Genomic DNA, 25,291 nt, shown 5'->3' with positions numbered 1-25,291 from the left:
TACAAGTTGTATGTTGGGCCAATGGAGCACCGAGTCCATGGACATATCAGGTCCTGATTTAGGGACTCAACACCCTATTTAAAGAGGACCTTTCACTCGTATACAAACTAAAAACTAACTATCTGTGGGCAGAGCGGCGCCCAGGGGTCCCCCTGCACTTACTAGTATGCCTGGGCGCTGCTCCGTTCGCCCGGTATAGGCTCCGGTGTCTCAGCTCCGTCTGTTGTACTGGACTGATTTTTTGTAGGAGGCTTGTCCCTTGCTGCAGCACTGGCCAATCGCAGCACACAGCTCATAGCCAGGCTGTGGAATATGGTGGCTCTATATAAATATTTATTTATTATTATTATGTGCCCTCTCTGCCTGTGTCCCTGATTATCTGAATTGCTGACAGCACTGTACATTTCTCTTTCCTGAGCATCTCTATAACCTACTGAGTGCAGGGAAGAAAGAATGGAACTGCCAGTGCTTAGTGCTGACAGTAAGTCTACTATGGGGGAGATTTATCAAACTTGTGTAAAGTAGGACTGGCTTAGTTGCCCATAGCAACCAATTCGATTCCACCTTCCATTTTCCAAAAGAGCTGTGAAAAATAAAAGATGGAATCTGGTTGCTATGGGCAATTAAGCCAGGTCTACTTTACACCAGTTTGATAAATCTCCCTCTATGTTGTTGTATGCCTACTGTCAGTGCTAAGTACTGGCAGTCCTATTATTTTCTCTCTACCTTGCACTCAGTAACTAAAAGGTACGAGGAAAACCAGACTGCCAGTGCTTAGTGATGACAGTAGTTCACTTGTTAAGTCTGGATGGTGGACAATGAAAATCTGCTCATACTCGTCGCCGGATCAAATGATTGTCTCCACTAGTGGTCTGTCTTGGACCTGTTCGCCGTTCGCCACTGCCGCTGGCGGGGTACTGAAGAGCTCTCAGCAGTAATTACCGCTGCTGGCCACATCTCATCTCCTAAGCCCCCTTTTCCATATCTTTATTAGAGACAACTGGAGGAGGAGGAGGACAGAAAATGTCAGCTATTGGTGGCCACCAGAGAGGGCCAGCTTTTAGGGCAGTATATTGTGCTCCACTGTGGTATATGGTTATGATGGGACAGTATTTTGCAATACGGTATTGCTAACCTCGCCTACCTGTATTGCCATTCCTTCTGTCAATTTGGACCTGCTTACAACATGGGGCCACCTTTCTTCTGCTTTTAAGCGCCCCTGATTAAATGTAATACATGCTGGATGAGTATGGAGAAAAGGCCTGTCATGTACAGAAAGAGATATGTAATATTTTCCCCTAAAGCTGTGTTCCTGAAAATAAAAAGAAATGAATAATCCGGAAAAAACAAAGACAGAGACAGAGACAGATGTCAGACTGCAATGACATGTTTAACAAAGGTTTAGCATCACTTCACCTAAAAGAAAGGACGAAGCAAATGATTTACTGTCGGAAACCACTAAAGATACTTTCAGTGATGTAACGTGGCAACCAAATAACACATACACACACACGTTCAGGTTGCCAAGAAGCTAGTTAGTGGATGCAAAATTCCTGGGAAATACTGAAGAAACACAAACAAGAATGAAATGCAGCTCGTGTACTTCAGTCTGTCAGCCTTAAAGGGGTTCTGCAGTTTTTTTAAACTGATGATCTATCTTCTGGATAGATCATCAGTTTCTGATCAGTGGGGATCCAATAGCCAGGACCCCTTGTCGATCAGCTGTTTGAGAAGGCAGCGGCGCTGGCAGTAGTGCCGCGGCCTTCTCAAACAGCTGATCGGCAGGGGTCCTGGATGTCGGACCCCCACCGATCAGATGCTGATGATCTATCCAGAGGATAGATCAACAGTAAAAAAAAAAACGCAGAACCTCTTTAACTGAAAAAAGCCTAATTTATGTAAGAAAATAGTAAAACAAGTATTGGGGAAAGTGCTTTGTGCCAGAGAGAGGTTTCCTGCTGGGCATGGAGTCAAGCAGTCTTCTTTTATGTTCTTAAACCGAAGCAAGCATCACACAGATACACTATGGTATTTAAAGACATAAATAAGTGGGCATTGAGGGGGGCATTTATTTTTCAGAAATACGCCTATATTAAGCGTTTTTCTTGCGCAGATTAAGGCACAAAGGTCCCTTGCGCCACAATCTGTGACTTTTCCCCGCTCATGCCAGGTCTAAAAAAAGTGGGTGGGGATGGAGGCAAGCCCACCTCATTCATCATTTTCTACGCCTCTTTTAGGCTACTTTCACACTCGCAGCTGTTTGATCAACTAGAGTGGGCGCGGCTAAGCTCCATTCAAGTGAACAGAGCTTAGCCGAGCCCACTCTAGTTGATACAAGTCGTGACGTCAGTGGGCGGGTGGCCCGGCGGTAAACAGTGAGAAGGCCGCGGCGCTGCTGGAGCGCCGCTGCCTTCTCAAACAGCTGATCGGCGGGGGTCCCGGGTGTCGGACCCCGGCCGATCAGAAGCTGATGATCTATCCAGAGGATAGATCATCAGTTAATTGAAAGTGCAGAACCCCTTTAAGGAAAGATTTAAAGGGGTATTTCCATGACAAGAAGTGATGGCATATTGCTAAGAGATCCCATTACTTATGATCAGTGGCTGTCATTCTCTAAGCCTGAGGATAGGTGATCTATATACATCACTTGGAAAACCCCTTAAAAGGGAGATTCCGTTGCCTGTATCTGCGCACATCCTGAACGATTTCAGCACAGAAGAGGATGCAGGCAGGAAACAGTCATGTGGGTAAATCACATGACCACTGCCAGAGTCAGTATTTACACACTGTATGCATGGGAAGCAGGGGACCTTGGAATGGTGTGCTGCAGTAAGGAATGAAAGCATTTTGAGTTTTCTATACCAGAACACACCAGTTTACAACATCTTACAAATTGGCCAATATTTTTATGTGGTTAACAGTAGACTGAACTATGGTAGCAGCAGCAGAATAACCATCAAGTATAGATAGTAGTAGATGAAAGGGCAGAAAGTAAGCATAGTGACTCCCCTCCATATAGAGTAACAACTTCTGCACTTGAGTGGGTCCCAAAACAGCTGTCACGGCGTTCATGTAAGAGAGATACAGGCTGATACATAAAAATGGCAACTTATATTAAGCTCTTAGGCTACTTTCACACTAGCGGTAGCCTTCTCCGGCAGGCTGTTCCGACGGGGGAAAAGCCTGCCGGATCCGTGCTACCGCTAGTGCACCGTGCCGCCGGTAGTCCGCTCCAGCCCCACTCATTATAATGGGGGCGGACTGGACGTCCGGCCGCAGCACGCCAAACATGCGAAGAGGTGGCCAGAATAAAACTACAACATGCTGCAGTTTCATTCAGGCCGTCTCCGGCCCACCCCCCTTATAGTCAATGGACTTCCAGCAGCACGGTGCACTAGTCCAGCAGGCTGTCCCTTAGCAATGAAGCAGACAAACCTGCTCATTTCTGTGTTCCCATAACCCTCACATATGATTATGACAGAATATGAATGCAAGCAGACTGGGATATCTACATATAAAAGCCATTGTAATCCATATCCTTTAGGAAGTAGATAGATCATCATTATGTTTTACCTTACATAAATGTGTCCTACTACGATAAGTCTTCCTGAACATACAAATACATTAAATAACATGCTCAAAATCAGAATGTGATAGGTGACGCACATTACAAAACTGCAGTGACATTTCAGCTAAGACAATGGAAGGCTGACATCATTAATGTCTCATCGCCACACACATTCTGACCTTTGTTACAGCAGATGCGCAAGGTCACGGCACAGTTCTTCAGGCAATGGCAGCAACTAGAAGACTGAAGACTTAATCACAGGCCCCTGACAAACTGTGATTTACACATGCCTCTCTGCCCAATGAAGGAGCCCTGTCATACACAATAAATAACAGCTCCAGTCCTTTCTATTCTGAATGACTATATATATATATATATATATATATATATATGAGTTTCTGTCGGTCTATCTGTTTGTCTGTTCTTTATGCGCGACCAAACGACTTCACCAAATTTGGCACACAGGTACACCAGGTGTCCAGGAAGGTTTTAGACCGGGTCTCAGCTCTCTAAAATGTACCGTCACTGAGATATTCCCAAAAAATGACCCACATTAGCCAATACAAGCATGCAAGTCTTTATCTTCAAATCAAAACTGCCATAAACACAGTTTTACTCCAGGTTTCCATAACAACCCAGACATTTTTCTTTACTGCTTAAAGGGGCGGGCTCTGTGGAGGTCACTGTTATTAAAGGGGCGGGCACAGTGGAGGTCACTGTTATTAAAGGGGCAGGCGCTCTAAAGGTCCCCGTTAAAGGGAACCTGTCACCGGGATTTTGTGTATAGAGCTGAGGACATGGGTTGCAAGATCACCCCTAGCACATCCGCAATATCCAGTCCCCATAGCTCTGTGTGCTTTTATTGTGTCAAAAAATCGATTTGATACATATGCAAATTACCCTGAGATGAGTCCTGTGTGTGAGATGAGTCAGGGACAGGACTCATCTCAGGTTAATTTGCATATGTATCAAATCGATTTTTTGACACAATAAAAGCACACAGAGCTATGGGGACTGGGTATTGCGGATGTCCTAGCGGCCATCTAGCAACCCATGTCCTCAGCTCTATACACAAAATCCCGGTGACGGGTTCCCTTTAAAGGAGCGGTCACTGTGAAAGTCACTGTTAAAGGGACAGCCATTGTGAAAGTCACTGTTAAAGGGGCAGTCACTGTGAAAGTCACTGTTAAAGGGGCAGTCACTGTGAAAGTCACTTTTAAAGGGGAGGTCACTGTGGAGGTCTCTGTTAAAGGGGCGTGCACTGTGGAAGTCACTGTTAAAGGGGCGGGCACTGTGAAGGTCACTGTTAAAGGGGCGGCCACTATGAACGTCACTGTTAAAGGGGTGGTCAATGCTAAAGGGGCAGGCACTGTGAAGGTCATTGTTAAAGGGGCAGGTCGCAGCGCACAGCCATAGCCAGTCTATGAGCTGTGTGCTGCGATTGGCCAGCACTGCAGCAAGGGACACGCCTCCTACAAAAAATCAGTCCAATACAACAGACAGAGCTGAGACACCGGAGCCTATACCGGGCGAACGGAGCGGCGCCCAGGCATACTAGTAAGTGCAGGGGGACCCCTGGGCGCCGCTCTGCCCACAGGTATAGTTAGTTTTTTTTTGTATACGAGTGAAAGGTCCTCTTTAAGTTTTTTTCTGGTATGCATTCATAATTCAGGATAAATACGTGCAGGCATCATTAGAGTAGTGATGTTTATTTATTTATTTAAATAAAGGGGAAAGTGAGTTTCAATTTGTAATTATTTTGTTTTAGATATTTAAAAAAAAATATTTAACTTTATTTTTAGCTTCTGCCCCTCCAAGAGCATCATTGGATCACTTATACCATAGACTGCTATAAAATAATATGTGTCAGGGCTTAATAGGAACTTTACAATGGCAAGCTTTGGAGGCCTATATATTTGTCTTTCATTTGCATATATTGTATTGCACCTTTGCAGTGATTTATATATTTGTTTTTCGGTGAAATTTATGGAAAACGTAAAACGTTCACGTTACAGTGATAATATATCATAAATGTAGGGCATTTAAGTAGAATCATGCAATAGTGATTTCCTCATATCAAACAATTTCTTGAAACAAAAGCCAACAACAGTGGTGGGTATACTCCCACAAAAATGTAAATGTCTCAATAACTTGTCATGTGGCCTTGAGCATCAATTACAGCTTACAAAGACATCTCATGCTGTACACAAGTCGACTTATTATCTGCTGAGGCATGACATTCCACTCTTCTAGAAGAACAGGCCATTGAGGTTCTGGGGTACAGTTACGAGCCTCTACAAAGCGACTCAACTGATACCATAGGTTTTCAATGGGATTCACGTCTGGAAAAAGTGCAGGCCACTCCATTTGAGGTACCCCAGTCTCCATCAGCCGTTTTCCTAATGATGGGACCTCAATGAACTGGCGCTTTATCATCCATGAAGATGAAATTAGGCCTGTGTTGTTCATGCTGAGGCACAATGACTGGATTAATGATGTTATTCAAGTAGTATGGGCTTGTCACTGTACCATTCACAAAGTGTAGGGCAGTTCTGTATTGGCTAGACACACCTGCCCACACTGTAACACCACCACCACCAAATGCTCATTGGGTGACAACAGTGGCTGATGCATAGTGCACTCCTTCACGTCTCTAATATAGTTCGCGGCCATCATTTTTGCTCAGCGTGAATCGACTTACATTAGTGAACAGCACTGAGGCCCACTGGTCCCTTGTCCAGAGTAGATGCTCCCTGGCCCATGCAAGACAATGACGCCTGTGCCTGGTGGTGTGGTCAGGTACCACTTCCGTCTGAGAACATCCTGTTTAAAGCCTCGCAATGGCGAGGTATTGTTGATTAATTGTTAGGTGTCGTTTTGGTCTCATGATGTCAAAATGTGAACAGCATTATGAGGAGGACTGTTTAAATACCAATCTAATTAAACCAGGAAATTTATTGGGCGATTCATGGATCAAAAACCTGTTGTGCATTTTTCCATTAGGCTCCTTTAGAGAACAGCAAGTTGTGCAAAAAGTACTGAAACATTGAATAGATGACCATGAGCACTCAAAAGTTTAGAGGTCACATTTAGTTCACCTGTAAAGTTTAGAGTGCATTTTCGATTTATCCTGAAATTTCACCCACAAGCCAAATATAACTTTTTGTGAGTAGTGTATATATCTATCTGCTCAGCTCCTCCTGCGCTATGACATGCTGCCTGCAGACTGCACTGCATTTTGCAGAGACAGGTTCTCTTTAAACTAAATATTTTCCCATATTATATGTCAATCTGCTCAGCTCCTTCTGCTCTATAACATACTGCCATGCTCTGTATTTTCATATTAATAGGCTTATCTAATGTAAAACCTTTTTTATGCAGAGACTACAGAATTACTTTAGATGTTCTTTGTTGCCATGCTTTCGAAGAAATACAACTATTCTTAGAAATCTCAATGCACTAAGGTTGTACTGAACCACAACCTTGGCATCACTTACCACAGATGTGGCACAGTCACACTCCAATAAAAAGCTTACATTACCTGAGAATTGTACCACACAATCTGTTCTTCTTGACTGACCAGCATTCTCAGATCCCTGCCAAATAGTGCGGCTAAAAGGTTATTGATAGATACCTTGCTCGTATTGCTCTGCATACATTTATTATATCTTTTCATGGGACAACACAGAAAATATGACACTCTGATACAATGTAAAGTAGTCAGTGTACAGCTTGTATAACAGTGTGAACTTGGTGTGCCATCAAAATAACTCAACACACAGCCATTAATGTCTAAACCACTGCCAACAAAAGTGATTACACCCCTAAGTGAAAATGGCCAAATTGTGCCCAAATTGTCAATATTTTGTGTGGCCACTATTATTTTCTAGCACTGCCTTAACTTTCTTGGGCATGGAGTTCACCAGAGCTTCACAGGTTGCCACTGGAATCCTCTTGCAGTCCACCATGACAACATCACGGAGCTGGTGGATGTTATAAACCTGGATGCCCCTTCAGATGGTCAATAGGGTTTGGGTCTGGAGACATGCTTGGCCAGTCCAAGGCAGTGGTCATCTTGGAGGTACATATGGGGTCGAACTCAATAGACTCTCTATTGAGGTTGTGTACTGTCTTGCACTCAGCAGCGAGGAGAAGCTGAGCTCGGCTGCGCGCTTCTGACCCCTCATTCTGGCGACAGGTGGGCGTCTCAGAGCTTGGACTCCCGTCGATCAACACTTCTGATATGTCCCTATGACATATCAATTTTTTTTTTTTTTTAAGTTACTCTTAAAGAGTCACACAGTGTAATCTGCTAAGACTCTAGTATGATTATATTGATGATCAACCCCAGACAGGAGGCAACGTTTAGTATGGCAGGTGGATATCTATTACAGCTATACCATATCCTGATCAGCAGCTTCCATACATGTCTCAGTGTCTGTGAGTGAGCAATATGTATATACACAGTATACATAAATACATATACAAATTACCAGATAAAGCAGATTGCCGGCAGCGTATTTAGGAACTACTGTTTCCACGATGCGTAGTGATGATGTGAAATAAATTTCACTTCTAGTGGATGCTCCATTATAGTCCCTTCATATGTTATTACCAGTAAGATAACAAAAGAACAAAAAACAGCATGTATTTAGCTGCCAAAATATGCTACTGTTCAGAAGAAGTGTGGAAATCTCTCCTCTTACAGATGGGAGAAAGCAAAGGAAACTGCTATTAGGGAAACACAAAGAAGCGGGCTGGAGGATCTTTGAGCACGGAACTAAGTCAAGTATGAAGCAGACAAACATGTTATCATCATGTAAAGGAAAAATGCAGATCAGATTTCTCTGGCTCAAGAAGCGAGGGATATTTCCATATAGTTAAATTTAGAGTATTGATTAGAACCTCTTGATCTTTTTTTGGTGCAAAACAAAACACTCAGCTGTTGATGGTAAGAAAAGCAGAACTGCAGCAATGTCAGACATGTGGGCTTTCTTCAGTGTAGCAAATTAATTGGCCTTCCTGTGCCATCTGATATGATAATCTGCAACAGTTAACCACTTCACTCTAAGCTGTTCTGATATGTCATGAAATGTATACTGATTAACCAGTGGCATAGCGTGGGTTGCCAGCACCCGGGGCAAGCCAAGTATTGCGCCACCCCCCCCCCCCCCCCCCAATAACCTGTGGCCAAGACCCTTTTTACAGATAATGTAGTAGATATCACCTGCAGTCCTATGTAACACCAGAGATAACACGGTGATAACTCTAATGTAGTAGATGGGTGTGAGGCCCCAAATTTCAGAACACGCACAGTGTGACCTGAAGTCTGGGACAAGGCTGCTACAGTGTGGCCCAAATTCTCTATCCACCCTCCCATCACTATAGAACATACAGGGTAATACAGCGCCACATACCTCTTACAGCCAATGATGTCTCTTTGATGTAGATGTTCTCTTTCCTCATCTTCTCCTTTCGGACCTTCAGACCAGACCACCATTTTTCAGCCATTTCTTGTCTCTGCAGTTTGACACAAAAAATCTTAGTTTACTACTTTTCCATCATCCTCCAATCTTCTGGACAAATCTTCCTACCACCCCCGATACTATGCCGCTGTGCTCCCCAATATTATACTGCAGAAACAGATAAACCCCCTGATAGTAGTACCATGCAGATAGTGACCTTTAATAATTATTGGCACACAATGCCCTAAAATAACTGTGCCCAGCAAATAGTGCCCCTGACACTAATAGTGCAAACATAACGCCCCCAAAAAATAATTGTGGTAAGCTGATACTGTGCCAAGGTGCCCCCACAGTAATAGTGCTCCCAAAAGTCCCACCAATAGTAATAATTCTCTGCTAGAGCACACATGGTAGTAACAGTGCTCCTAAAGTTCCCTTCAACATGTCCCCACTGTGCCCCAGAAGTAATAATGTTCCCATAGTGCCAATACTAGTAATCATGTTCCCCTATACCTCCAGTAGTAATAAAGGCCACCATAAAGCCCCCCCAGTAGAAATAATTCTCCTTATAATGTGACAGTACAAAAAATACCCCCTTTTAATGCCCCCAAGTTGAGCTGATGTCCCCATAGTTCCCCCATAATGTGCCAGTATAAAATACCCCTATATAGTGCCCCCCAGTAAATGCCTCCATAGTGCTCCTCTCCCCCCTTCCTCCTAGTGCCACCCATAATGTACCAGTATAAAATGCCCCATATATAGTGCCCCAGTAGATGCCCTCAGTTTCTCCATAATTTGCAAGTATAAAATACCTTTTAGTACCCCCGTAGTGCTCCCCTTCCCCATAGTACCCACCATAATGCGCCCCAGTATAAAATGCCCCTATACAGAGCCCCCCATATAAAATACTCCTTCTTTGTGGCCTCAGTAGATGCCCCCAATAATGTGCCAGTAAGAAGTGCCCCCATAGTGCCACCCAATAATGTGCCAGTAAAAAGTGCCCCCAAAAATGTGCCAGTAGCAAGTGCCCCCACAGTGCCCCCAATAATGTGCCAGTAAGATGTTCCCCCATAGATGCCCCCACAGTGCCAGTAAGATTTTCCCCCATACATGCCCCCCAATCATGTCCCAATGATAAGTGCACCCCATAGATGGCCCCCCAATCATGTGCCAGTAAAAAGTGCCCCCCAATTGTGTGCCAGTAACAGGTGCCCCCCATAGATGGTCCCCGAATCATGTGCCAGTAGCCAGTATTGTACCATATAAAAAAATAAACACTTATACTTACCTCCATGGCAGCGATGCGATGCAGGCCTCTTCCGGCCTATGTCTCGTGCTGTACGGCTCAGCCTATCAGAGAAATGGGGAAGGGAAATGCCTCTCCCTCCCCTGCCTCGCCGCAACACAGCCCTCTATATCGCTGTACTGAGGCAATACAGATGACTATGGGGATGACCGTTTACATAATGGAAGCGCTCATCTCCCTGTGCCCTCCACTGATCACTAGAACAGAGGTCTGTGTTCCCCTGTTAAAAAGAAAGGATGCACATACATTCATGCATAGCTGAGTACAAACGGCAGACCCACAGAGCTGAATGGGGCTGTAGACAAGATCTGATGAGAATCTTTAGTCTGTGGTGGTCATACACACAAGATGAACACAAAATACTACTAGTACAGCAAAGAAGTTAAAAACTAGCCATACTAGCCACCAACTTGCAGGATGACAGGCCGAACTGGATGGACAAATGTCTTTTTTCAGCCTTATGTACTGTGTTACTAAGATATCTGCCAGCTGAACAAGGTAACAGCTATCACTTCTGGTCCACTTATACACAGGGCTGCTAGGATTAGCAGAGCATGACTGTGTTCTGAGCAGGAAGAGGGTAAAGAACGACTTGTCTGGCAGTGGCTTATCCCTGAAATACAAAAGGACTGGGTAGCTGAAATCCACCTTGCCCATTCCTTATCTCCCCAAATATCTTCATACACATTAGATGGTTGAATCTGGGTGATATAATCACCTTGTTCAGCCTGGTTTATTTAGGCAGGAGTTTTTGATTCGTTAGTCTTCCTTTACATGTTCATGTTTTCTGCTCTTTTGTTGCTGGGTATAGCGAAAGCTCTGTGCACTTGTATACCGCTTCCAGGGATTCATCATATCGTGTTCTATCTTTGTACCAATGGTACCATTTATCGCTGTACCATTGAAAGCACTGTGAACTACTGCATTATAGGATGGTATGGCAATTGCTCCATTTATTATCAAAATAGGCTGCAGTGGGTGGTGAAGATGGCTCAGAGTGTTATTAGATGTCAACTACCCTCAGTCGACAGCGGGCCAGGGGGGATTAGAGAGGAAATTTTATTATCCAAATAAGCTATTTTAACTCTTGATGTCTGTAACAGATCTCCTAGCACCCCGACCGGGTACCTCCGTCGATAGATGCTCCTAGTGCTTTCCGAGGACTCCAAGCACTCCACTTGACACCGTACGCCCTGCAGACCCCACGAACCGCCGCAGCTTGGTTGGGGTCTCACCGTCCTCCACCCACGCTGGACCTACGACAAGGCTCCAGGCTCCAGTGGGTGAACCTCTCCTACAGCCAGAGAGCAGGAACAGCTCTTACAAGAGCTAGTAGTTATGCCAGGGGAGTATAGCAAATCGTCAGCGTATAGCAATCCCCCAGTTTTGATCAGTTATCCAAACACCAGTCTCAACATGATGAAGGATAAAACAGGAACACTTTATTGAGGGCTACTCGCCCGTATTTATGCAGGTCCCCATCTGGTGGACACGCCCCCAGGGGACCAGAATGGAGACTGCGACACACCGAACAGATACAACACATCCCCACAATGCATCATGGTTTCCTCCTCTCTGCCCCAGAGACAACCGAGGAATAATCCAATTATCTCTCAGGACAAAGGGGAGATCGCCAATACACATGTGGAGACAACGGGACAGACATCACCATTTAAACACACAATGTCACACCCTCCCAGCAACCACAGACATTTAACCTATTCCCAGATAGCTCAAGTCTGAGTGCATATAATTAGGTGAATGGCACTCAGACCACACAAATACAATTAAACTAGCCATCTGGGTACCCTCACATAACAAAATACAATTCCAAAGACAGATTTAAGCTGTGCGGCCGGCCTGTCTTCTTTAAAGTTAGTATGGGCCATAATCCTGAGGCAGGAGGCTGGCAACCAGCCCCCTCCAAAACACTGTGGCGAGGTTGGTTTCGTCACACATCTCTCCCTTCCAGGGAAGACTACCCAGATACCTGACCTCACGGTCAGTACCTGAGTTAGTCTGGCAGTCCAACCACAACCCCATACTGGACCTGTTGAATTTTGGGGCCTGGCTCTGTTCTGTATGTCCCCAGCTGTTGAGTGGGCATCTGCGACTCCTTGCTGCCTTGTGGTTCTCCAGCTTGGAGCTGTAGGTACTTGGTGGGCAGAGGCCGACTGTGCTCTGCCCAGATGCCAGCTCTTCTGCGGGGGTAGCCTGTGGAAAGTCCGGCTCTGAAGAAGAGGGTAGGGGAGGGCAGAGGCCGACTGCGCTCTGCCCAGATGCCAGCTCTTCCGCTGGGGTAGCCGGTGGGGAGTCCGGCCCTGGAGAAGAGGATAGGGGAGGGCAGAGGCCGACTGCACTCTGCCCAGATGCCAGCACTTCCGCTGGGGTAGCCTGTGGGATGTCCGGCTCTGGAGAAGAGGATAGAGGAGGGCAGAGACCGACTGCGCTCTGCCCTGATGCCAGCTCTTCCGCTGGGAAGAAATCAGTGGGTAGCGCAGGCTCATCCCCTGCCCCCAGAACTCTGTTGGGAAGTAGCTGGGAAGGGGAGGGCTCGCTTACCTCCTCCTCCTGGTATCCCTGCGGAGATGGATGGGGATCTGGACCGACTGTCCAGCATCCCTGTAGGACTGGCACCGAGCCCGCGGTCTCATCTGCACCCATGCAGAGGGGCTTGTGTTCCCCTTTTCCCGGTATCTCTGGCTGCTGGTGGAAGGTGAGGCCGGTTGCCTCTCCTCCCCAGGACTCTGGTTGCTGTAAGGCAGAGGGACCCCGCATCTCCTCCCCCTGGAACTCAGGTTGCCGCTGGGGAGAGAGACCGGTTGTCTCCTCTCCCTGTGATATGCACTGCCGCTGGATATCTGGGCAGGCGGCCCAGCATCCCTGTAGGGCCAGTAGAGAGACCTCGGTCCCATCTCCACCTGCCATCTGTGGGTCCTCCCAGGACCAGTCTGTGAGGTCCCTCAACATTTGCGAGTCAGGATCACCTGCGTCCACACCTGGCAACTCCGGCTGCTGCTGAGGGTCTGGGCCAGCATCCCAGCATCCCGGTGGAGAGCCCTCGGTCCCGTCTCCACCTGCCTGTTGTGGTTCCTCACAGGACCAGTCTATGAGGACCCCTACCTCTGTAGCTGGTACTGAAGCAGGGGATACTTCAGTCGGGTCTTCCCAGCTGTAGGGTTGTAGGTCTGGGACTGCCACCCAGCTCTCTGGCAGTGTATATTGGGACCAAATTGAGCTGAAGAAGTATTGGTAGTCCTGCTCCAGCTCCCACTCCTTTGTCACTAGAGATGCCAGGTCTTGTCTCACCTCTCTCGCTGTAGCCCAATCATGCATAGCCTCTCTGTAGTCATAGATATCCCAGAACTGGGACCCTCCAGCATCTCCGAACTCCGGTTCTGCGAAGGCCTCAAACAACAGGCCAGGGCCATCATAATCCTCACCCTCGGGTCTGTCGTGCTCAGCCATCCAGGGAGAGTGCCGAATCACATACCACCAGAGTGCCTGGTAGGCGTCATCTAGCCAAAGCTCCTTCCATACCAGGCTCTCCAGTTCTGTCACCCACTCATTCAGGGGCTCCTCTCCCAGAAGGGGCATTCGCAGGGCCACTCGCATCCGCAACTGCTGCTCCTCACTGGGGAGACACTCGCCCTGCCGACGCTGTACATCTTCCAGGGCCTCGTGCCAGACGCCTTTCCGGACTGCATCCCTCCAGTCTGGGTCATCATCCTCCTCGTAGTGGAACGCTGTTCGAAGACTAGCCGATTCCATCCTGCTGTAGCCAGGGGCGCTGTACGGATACTAGCGTTGCCCTCAATATACTCCACGAACGGTGTCTCCGAGCGGCTTCTCCTCACACTAGGACGCCATCCCACTGCTTGCCACCAATGTAACGGACCGTTTCAGCAGACAAGGGGTTAAAATCCGTTAAGGCGATATGCCCCTTTCCGAGAGACAGGCACAGCTACTGCAGAACACCAACCTCCCGAACTGGATACAAAATAGCACTCCAAGCTGGAACCTCGCAAATAGCTGCCGGCAGACGAACAGGAAAAGCGTATCAGTCAGCTTACTCTCCTGGCTAACAGTCTCCAACAGCATACAGGGAATCCCCCCAATAACGAGACCACTGTTTGACCCTCAAGACGGAGCCTTGTCTCGTTATTGGGGGGATTCCCTGTATGCTGTTGGAGACTGATTGCCAGGAGTGTAAGCTGACTGATACGCTTTTCCTGTTCGTCTGCCGGCAGCTATTTGCGAGGTTCCAGCTTGGAGTGCTATTTTGTATCCAGTTCGGGAGGTTGGTGTTCTGCAGTAGTTGTGCCTGTCTCTCGGAAAGGGGCATATCGCCTAAACGGATTTTAACCCCTTGTCTGCTGAAACGGTCCGTTACAATGTCTTATAGAAAAGGAGTGAGGAAGAGTTTTTTTGTATTTTTTTACCAGAAACTGTGAGGAAACTCAATTCTAATATGGTATTTTAATAATATCTATGTTTCTTCATTAGCATTCTTATTGTAGGTATTTATATAAGTCATGTCTGTGTTCTTATTATATGGATGAATGCAAACTGTTTCATTGGCATTGCATTTTTTTATACTTGCTGAATGACAATTAAAGTTGAATCTAATCTAATTCTAGTCTATATCTGTTGTGTCAGTGTAGTTTGGGATCTGTTGTCTTTCTACCTTTCATTGATGCCTGCAGAGATATTTTTTGTTTTTTCATAAATACTATTTATTACCTATTTGCTTTGTTTCTGTCTGTCTTGCTGGGTTTATATTGCTGATCAGTATCAGGTTCTGCTAGTGTCTTTTTCACTTTAGCATCATTCATCCGCTCTCAACTATACCATCTCCTTCATCCATTTGCTATCATCATTTGGTTCCTGTCATCTATCAGTGTATATTTGTTGCCTGCCAGTGTGGATACATGCCTCATGATACTATTGTTTTGACTGTCTGTTGTTATACAATTTGGTCCTATTGTAAGTCCTGAGGGTTTCTAAGAACTGGAAGACAGAGTTAGTACCTGGGAAATCAGCTGTTACAGGTGAAGTCCCATTCTGCAGTCTTGGGAACAACCAGTTCAGGCATGTTGAAATCTAACCTTCTTTCTAACCTATGACATCCACCACTGGGAGAGAGTCAGGATGCCCTGCAAAGTCTGCATTCCTAACTGGTAACACCTAGTGTACATTTATTCAAACTTCGAGTAAGAAAAATAGAGGAATTGCTCAACATGAGTCAGACTCATAATGATAAATGCTCTAGAATTGTTATTTCATGTGAAATACAAATATTTACTAAAACAAACACATCATGAGTGGTAACATGTCCTCTTTAAGAGATGCGCTATAATGTAAGGGACATTAAAGGGGTTGCCTCACTTCAGTAAGTGATATTTATCATGTAGAGAAAGTTAATACAAGACACTTACTAATGTATTGTTATTATCCATATTGCTTGCTTTGCTGGCTGGATTCATTTTTCCATCACATTATACACTGCTCATTTCTATGGTTACAGACCACCCTGCAATCCATTTGTGGTGGTCATACTTGCACACTATAGGAAAAAGCGTAGGCCTCTCTGGTGGCCAGGACCATGGGAGCGGACATAGGCTGGTGCTTTTTCCTATATTGTGTAAGCACAGCCACCGCTGATGGATTGCAGGGTCGTCGTAAGCATGGAAAAGAGCAGTGGATAATTTGATGGAAAAATGAATTCAGCCAGCAAAGGAAGCATTATGGACAATCACAATACATTAGTAAGTGGCTTGTATTAACCTTATCTACATGATAAATGCTATTTGCTGAAGTGATAAAAATTAGGATTAAAAAAAAGTCCAATAGGGCTATTCTGTTTCCCCCAAAACAAGAGAAAATGGCATCAGGATACAAAACACTTATGGGGTCATTTATCAAACTGGTCTAAAGTAGAGCTGGCTTAGTTGCCCATAGCAACCAATCAGATCCCACCTTTCATTTTCTAAATGAGCTGTCCAAAATGAAAGGTGGAATCTGATTAGTTGCTATGGACAACTAAGCCAGTTCTACTTTAGACCAGTTTAATAAATGACCGACCTAATATTTTACTGGGCAAACACAGACACCAAGTAATGGTCAGTTGGAGGCCCAGAGCTTTTCTCAAAAGTATTGTTTCACATATCCCACTAGCATTGGAGGAATACGCAGAAGGGAAGACAAATGGATGCCTCCTGGGACACATACAGAATAACTCTTAACAGAGCGTCAGTTATTGTGCAGTACATGACCGGGGGGAGGGGGAGGGGGGGGGGGGGCTTATCATGGTGTTAGTAAAATTCTACTGTTTTAGTTTTCTTACTTTTTGTTTTTTTTAACACTAGTATTTAAGGATTACTGGGATGAATAACATGCAAGATTTGACACAATAAAAATAAAAAAACATGTAAAGTAGCAATACACACGCTCGAAATGTTACCCATCAGCAGCTGTAGGTTATTATCTGATGTAACCGCCCAGATAAAGTAGCATATTAGCATATTCTGAATGCCCACTCTTGGATGTAACACACTATATCATTAGCATAATTAGTTCAACTTTTGCATGAAGATTATTCGTCAGCACTGGCAAATAAAAATTGAAAGCATCCAGTATTTTCATTCGTACTTTGTCAGGCTTTGAAGAACTTTAATGACAGTGTAAATGAAACTGCCTAACCATAAACAGCCGAAATGAGTTTAGTAATGAAGTTTTACTGTGAACTGGGCTTGATATATTTCTAAATTATTTCATGGACAAGACCGGCATAATGAAAGGATTACAGAGTACAGCCTATTCACTGCACACTGTGACCTCCCTGTGCTGCCAGGAGCCTGTAACGCTATGATCTGCGCGGCTTTAGAAGTTGTGGAACATATTGTCACCTTATTCTCATCCTGAGCAATTCAAACAAATAGAAAATGAGGGGCACATTTATTAAGACTGGCGTTTTAGACCTTAATAACCCCAATACCTGGTGGTGGTTCCGTCGAAGTTATGAAGAGGCGCATTACTTCTACATAACTTTGGCGGATCCTCCGCCACTTCTAAATCTACACCAGCTACCTAGCTGTCTTACATTTAGACCTTTTGCTACGCCTAAAACAGGAGTAGAAAATGATGAATGAGACGGGCCTGCCAGCCTGTCCACGCCCACTTTTTTAGACCTGGTGTGAGCAGGGTGAAGTCGCAGATTGTGGCACAAAGGACCTTTGCGCCGCAATCTGCACCAGAAATAAGCCTAGTTTAGGCTTGATAAATGATCCCCTATATCTTTATTTTACTAATAGCATCTGCTACATCCAGTACGCCACTACACTAACCAGAGATTTCAATAACACCTGTACAAGCAATTTTATGCTTTTCAGAAAGTCTCGTGTATATTTCTACGGTCCAGAGAGCCTGTGTAGTCTGTTCAGTCTGCAGACCACATCATTAATTCTAGTGCCACAATCAGGTGAGATGACTATGCAGGAACGTGACCCTGCCAATCAAGAAGGAGAGGTAGGGGCTGGCAGATAAAACAGGAGGAGCAAGGGGGCACAGAGTGGCTTGGGCCTGCCCTCCAGATCCACCAAGCAAAGCAATAGTAAGGACAGCAGTTCTTAAACACATACGTATCAAATTTTTCAGCAGTCAAGAGAACACATTGCTATCATTTCACTTTAAATGTTTTTAGTATCTTATCCCAGAGGCCTAAAACATGGGCAGCAGAGCGTGTCTGGCATCTGCCAAGTTTCGATGTCCCTCCAGATGTCAGACACTCCAAAGAAAATAAAAATTCTGGCCAATGATTGTGGTTCATCCCAAAGGACTGGCCACATTTTCAGTAAACATTTCAGTGGCTCCTTCTGGTTTCACAGATATCAGTAAGATCATGATTAGTGTTGAGCAAACTTCTGTTTTCAAGTCCGGTGTACAAGGTTCGGGTTATCTACGAATTCCGCTATGGATTCCGCTACCTCGGACCATAAGTTTTAAGGTCCGTGGTAGCGGAATCCATAAATGAATTCTTAGATAACCTGAACCTTGTACGCCGAACTTAAAAACAGAAGTTCGCTCATCCCTAATCATCATGAGTAGTCAAATATTGGCATTGGGGAAAGGCTACTTTACCATGGTCAGTATTTTGAAGCAGTACTTGAAAGCCAAAACCAGGAGTGGAACCTAGAGAAAAACAATATCATGGAAATATATGCCCCTCCTCTATGTTCTGAACCCATTCCTGCTTCTGGATTACAAATACTGATGAAAAATACTGACCAAACACTGACTGCATGAAAACACTTAGTCTGGTGCCACATAGGCCACTTTCACACCATCAGTATTTGGTCAGTATTTTTCATCACTATCTGAAAGCCAAAACCAGGAATGGGTCCAAAACAGAGAAGAGGCTCATATATTTCCATTATACTTCTTCTCTGATTTTGGATTAAAAATACTGATGCAAAATAATGACAAAATGCTGACCGTGTGAAAGCAGCCTAAGGCAGAGTTCACATACCCAAGATTTTTGTAGACGTTAATTACATACAGTACATTTGAAATGGGGTTGTTTCTACAGCATGTGGATGGATTTCTTCGAACCTCATTAAGATGAATGGGAAAACTGAAGACATCTGCTGCAATGGGAATTCACCCTTAGGCCTCATTCACACTGCAGTATTCTGGTCAATAGTTCGCAGAAGTAGATCAAAGCCAAAACACGGAAGACATGCAAGTCTTTCCAATACAGTTTTTTTTGCTGGGTTTGGCTTACAAAGACTGATGCAAAATACCAAGTGCTGTGTGAAAGTAACCTGAGGCTAATCAGAGTGGTATGTATACCCAAAGTATTATTAACAAAACTGGGCCACAACATACAACATCATGATGACCGTACAAACATGGATTGTCACAATTTCTAGTAAGTCATGGCTTTTCAGAATGCTTTCTAAAAATTATATGCCCTGAGATAAATACAACAATGCAAGGAAGACACCAGAATTCAGTCCCTAACAGCAACTGGGAAAAAACAACTAACCAGATTACATATTGGCCAAATAGCAGGTGACTTAGAGCAGAGTTCTGCTTTAACATAACAGAACTCCACTAATGCATCACTGATAACCCCGGAGGTCTCAAAAATCAAAAGGTTTAAGGTTTAGTAAATATGAACAAGATTTTTGTTAATACAGGTACGTTAATAAATAGGCCCTATAGTCCCTTTTCAACATTACAGGTACAATCGGACACGACCAGAGGAACGCTGTGCCTACAAGAGCCCTTTTGATCAATGAATGCCAGCAGCAGTGATCTGAAGGGATATTTATGTCCTGATCTTATAATATATGTCACCATTCTGTTTGAAATGATCCAATGCGACTTTCAAGAAACCGGGCACTTTGCAGAGCACAAATCATGTAGATTAGTATGTTCTCCAACCACAAATATTAAGTCTGTTTATGTCGCCTATGCTAAAATGAGGCAGGTTCTGTGGACAGCAAACTCTGATATGAGATACAGAAACAAGATCCTTATTTATCAAACTGGTGTAAAGTAGAACTGGCTTAGTTGCCCATAACAAACAATCAAAGTCCACCTTTAATTTTCCAAAGGAGCTGTCAAAAATGAAAGGTGGAATCTGAAATGGAAAAAAATAAGCCAGTTTGATGTTCACCTGTTGTTCCCTACCGGTCAGTAAAAGAAGTTCCCAGGTAAGATACTGGTTGAGATACAGCTTACACTTTACTCACGGATGCAGAAGAAATGTATTTTCTTTCATCGATTTCTGAACCACCATTGCGGTTTGTCTTCTGTGAGTTATAAATATCTGCAAAAACTTGTTCACATCAGATGTGCACAGGGAAAGCAAGTTGTAGAAACATGTGGCAGGAAGTCATACCGAGGAGCATATCTGCTAACCAGCATCATGTCACTGACTGTCCACATAAAAGGTTCATGCTTGTGGGTTGGTACCCTGTGAAACTGCTTGGCTCACCAGTCAAGATCATCCAGCTCAGTATATTTTTAAAAAAGGGGCAAGCCCTAGATATAACTGTGTGCGTTACTTGTGTATATGAAGAAATCACATCCTCCTATCATGGCAGATAAAAAGCGCATTGATTCGCACCACATTGATTTTTTTTTTCATTACCCTATAGATTTATACTTCATTTTTTATAATTTGGAGTCAATTTTAACACTGATATAAATGCCAAGCTATTAACGCCTCCAGTGAGAATGTATCACTCACTTCTTAGTCTCCTTGTGCCTCTTACAGCAGGCTGCTTGTGAATGAAAGAGTCGCTGAGTTTTGAGAAAACTTTTGATGTGTCATAAGTGTATATGAGACATATCAAATGTTTTTACCAGTGGGGGTCTGAGTGTTGAGACCCAACCGAACTCTAGAACTATTAAAGAGAAGTGCTGATATATGGTGCTCTCTCTCCCCACCACCGGGGATGGAATCGAGTCGGCCTTATACTTTCTAAGGAGTCTGTCTCCCGCAGCGAAGAATATGCACGATATGCAAGATCTTTTCTCTTCTTGTTCTAGAGATCGGTGGAAGTCTCAGCACTCAGACCCCCAACGATCCAAACGATATCTTTCTATGACATATGAAAAGTGTTCTTAAAGTGTCACTGTACTGTCAGGAAACTTTTGATATGTTATAGGGACATATCTAAAGTTTAGATCATGGTGTTCTGAGTGCTGGATCATACCTGGGAACTTCTTATACTGAAGAGTAGGGTATAACAGTTAAACATTAAGGGAGTTATATCAAAACCGGTGTAAAGGAAAACTGGCTTAGTTGGCTACAGCAGCCAATCAGATTCCACCTTTCATTTTCCAAAGGAGCTCTGATTAATGTTTTATAAATAGTCCACACTCGGAGGAGAAGCTTCAAAAATAGGCTGCTTGGATGAAATTTTCAATGTGTTGGAAATGCATTAATACATCTACCCCATTCCATTTATGTGCACTGACCAGCAAGTTAGCCACTCAGTGGGGAAGGCTTGAGAACAACAAATCTAGTTTTATTAATTTGCTATACAGATTAAAGGGGTATTCCCATCAAAGAAAATGGGGGCATATCGCTAGGATATGCCCCCATTGTCTGATAGGTGAGGGTCCCAGAGAACAGAGCGGGGAAATGAATGGAGGGCGCATGCTCAGCCACCCTCCATTCATTTCTATGGGGACGCCGAAAATAGCCGAGCGCTGGCTCAGCTATTACCGTCTGCCCCATAGAAATGAATGGGAGCAGGGGCCGTGCACCTGTATGGGAGCAGCGCTTAGTGGTGGACGGACCCCAGGAAATCCGGGGTCCTCCAGCCACAGCATTCCCCGCTCCGTTTTTGTTGTAGGTGCGGGTCCCAGAGGTGGGTCCCGCACATATCAGAGAATGGGGGCATAGCCTAGCGATATGCCCCCATTGTCTGTGATGGTAATACCCCTTTAAAATGATGCTATAAAATAGTGAAAGCAAGTCTTTTACTAACATGATATTCAATAAATTAGGGGAACAATGGAGTAGTTGCCTATAGAAGCAATTTGTGATTTCACCTTTGGCCTTTTTTTTTTTTTTTAAATACAAAAATAACTTGGAGGTTCTCACCGAATTCATTCATCAATGATCTGGCCTTTGAAACGAATGGTCCCACTTCACTTGGGTGCATTTTTGCCCTTTCCTTTAAATCTGCTCCTATTAAAAATAAAAATAAATACATTAACAAAGAACGTGCGATCTGCTAGCCATTTGTATCACATGTCACACAGAATTTCTATAATGACAACTAATAGAAAAACACAAATGCAGGCAAGCACACAAACCAAAATACCAAGTCACTTTAAGGACCAAAAGATTCATGACACAATACCAACATTTCCCACTGACTTATTCACTACATGGAGAAAGGTACCGGGACAGGACATCTTTTAAAAGGGCATCTGTCAGCAGATCTGTATCTATGAAGTTGGCTAACCTGTTGTATGCAGGTGTAATGGCAATTACTCTTTTGCTCCTAGACGCTCATTTGCATACACTACAACTTCATTTACTTCATTTGCATATACTACACATCAGAGAAAGCTTTACTGCACAGTCCCCACAGACCCTCTACACAACTGCTCAGTTCTCTTCTCCCAAAACCCGCTTCTCCACCATTACAGAAGAAAAACTCTCCACTCTACTCTCCAAATCTCATCTGACCACCTGTGCACTTGACCCAATCCCATCCCACCTCATCCCTAACCTCACCACAGTGTTTATCCCAGCCCTAACTCATCTCTTCAACCTATCACTAAACTCTGGTGTCTTCACCTCTGCTTTTAAACATGCTACCATTACACCCATCCTCAAAAAGCCTTCACTTGACCCATCTTCCTTGTCCAGTTATCGCCCCATATCACTTCTTCCGTATGCCTCAAAGCTACTTGAACAACATGTCCATTCAGAACTGTCCTCCCACCTCTCCTCCTGCTCCCTCTTTGACCGCCTACAATCTGGCTTCCGACCCCACCACTCAACCGAGACTGCCCTTACCAAAGTCACCAATGACCTACTGACAGCCAAAACCAAGAAACAATACTCTGTCCTCCTTCTTCTTGACCTGTCCTCTGCCTTCAACACTGTTGACCACTCCCTTCTGTTGCAAACTCTCTCATCTCTTGGCATCAATGACCTGGCCCTCTCCTGGATCACATCATACCTCATAGACCGGATGTTTAGCGTCTCCCACTCCTGCACCACCACCTCGTCTCATTCCCTCTCTGTTGGTGTCCCGCAAGGCTCTGTCCTAGGACGCCTGCTCTTCTCTATCTACACTTTTGGCCTGGGACAGCTCATAGAGTCCCATGGCTTTCAGTATCACTCCTACGCTGACGACACACAAATCTACCTCTCTGGTCCAGACATCACCACCTTATTATCAAGAATCCCACAATGTCTATCTTCTATATCATCCTTCTTCGCCTCTCGCTTTCTTAAACTTAACATGGATAAGACAGAATTCATAATCTTTCCCCCATCTTGTTCAACCCCACCAACAGACCTATCTATCATGATCAATGGCTGCACACTCTCCCCAGTCAACAAAGCCCGCTGCCCTGGAGTGACCTTGGATTCTGCCCTTTCCTTCCAACCGCACATCCAAGCCCTTTCCACCACCTGCCGCCTCCAACTCAAAAACATCTTCCGCATTTGTGCTTTCCTTAACTTTGAATCTGCGAAAATGCTTGTACATGCCCTCATTATCTCCCGCCTAGACTACTGCAACATTCTCCTCTGTGCCCTTCCATCTAGCACTCTTGCACCCCTCCAATCTATCCTCAACTCTGCTGCCCGACTAATCCACCTCTCACCCTATTACTCCTCTGCCTCTCCCCTCTGCCAATCCCTTCACTGGCTCCCCATTGCCCAACGAATTCATTTCAAAGTACTAACAAATACATACAAGGCCGTCCATAACCTGTCCCCTCCCTACATCTCTGAGCTACTTTCCCGATACACCCCCACACGCACTCTCCGATCCTCACAAGACCTCCTTCTCTCCTCTCCTCTTATTGCCTCTTCCCACAATCGACTCCAAGATTTCTCCCGTGCATCCCCCATACTCTGGAACTCGCTACCCCAACATATCAGACTCTCACCTACAGTGGAATCCTTCAAAAGAAACCTGAAAACCCACCTCTTCAGACAAGCCTACAACCCCTGACCCTGCTGCCTCTATACCGCCATGACCAACTTAACCCGCACCTACTGTGTCCTTCTCCCATACCATGTAGATTGTAAGCCCTCACGGGCAGGGCCCTCTCTCCTTCTGTACCAGTTTGTAACTCATCTTGTTTATGATTAGTGCAATTGTCTGTATTATGTATGTGCACCCCTTATCATATGTACAGCGCTATGGAATGAATGGCGCTTTAATAATAAATAATAATAATTATAATAATTTACCTCAGCAATGTGGACACATATAAACCTGGGACCAACACAGATACCTACGGCTGCCAAGAGCACATGCAACAGGTCAGCCAGTGTCATAGGTACAAGTCTGCTGACAGAGGCCCTTTAATCATTGAATTCAGGTGTTTCATTCAGTCCCATTGCCACAGGTATCTAGCCATGCAGCTGCCCTTTACCAATTTGTGTGAAAGAATGGCTTGTTCTAAAGAGCTCACTTTACTCTAGTGTGGTACTGTAATAGGATGTCACCACTATAACAAGTCAGTTCATGACACATCTTCCCTCCTAGATATTCCATCATCAACTGTAAGTGGCATTATTAAAAGGTGGAAGTGTTTAGGAACCACGGCACTTCAGCCATAAAGTGACAGACCACAAAAAGTTAGAGCGGGATCACTGAATGCTGAGGAACATAGTACATAGAAGTCACCCCCGCTCTGCTGACTCAATAACTGCAGAGATCCAAACCTACTCTGGGATTAACATCAGCAGAAAAATTGTGCATCGGGAGCTTCATGGCTGAGCAGCCGCGTGCAAACCTTTCATCATGAACAAGCACAATGCCAAGCATCCCATGGAGGGGTGAAGTGGTAAAGCTCGACAACACTGAAGCAGTGAAAACATGTTCTCTGGAGTGACGAATCATACATCTCTCTCTGAAGTCTGATGAATGAGTCTAGGTTTGGAGAATGCCAGGAGAAGGTTACTTGCCTGACTGCACTGTGCCAACGGTAAAGTTTGGTGAAGGAGGTATTGGGATGTTTCTCGGGGATTGACCTAGACCCCTAACTTCCAGAGAAGGGAAGTCTTAATTTTTCACCATACCAAGACATTTTGGACAATTGTATACTTCCAACTTTGTGGGAACACTTTGGAGAAGGCTCTTTTCTGTTCCAGCATGTCTGTGCTTCCGTGCACAAAGCAAAGTCTAGAATAGGCATGCTCAACCTGCGGCCCTCCAGCTGTTGCAAAACTACAAC

At 44.8% G+C, this 25,291-nt stretch overlaps 1 protein-coding gene across 2 annotated transcripts in view; it reads right to left on the bottom strand.

Annotated features, from left to right (window-relative positions):
• The window catches only part of AUH (AU RNA binding methylglutaconyl-CoA hydratase), a 295,495-nt gene that overhangs the window by 132,724 nt on the left and 137,480 nt on the right, over window positions 1-25,291 (bottom strand). For both annotated transcript variants that reach the window (XM_044273314.1, XM_044273313.1), the window contains exon 4: window positions 21,963-22,049. In XM_044273314.1, the coding sequence (XP_044129249.1) occupies window positions 21,963-22,049 (87 nt within the window). The remainder of the gene's footprint in view (window positions 1-21,962; window positions 22,050-25,291) is intronic.

Source organism: Bufo gargarizans, chromosome 1 (genome assembly GCF_014858855.1).
Source record: "Bufo gargarizans isolate SCDJY-AF-19 chromosome 1, ASM1485885v1, whole genome shotgun sequence".
Classification (NCBI taxonomy): domain Eukaryota; kingdom Metazoa; phylum Chordata; class Amphibia; order Anura; family Bufonidae; genus Bufo; species Bufo gargarizans.
This window is presented reverse-complemented; position numbering and strand designations above follow the sequence as displayed.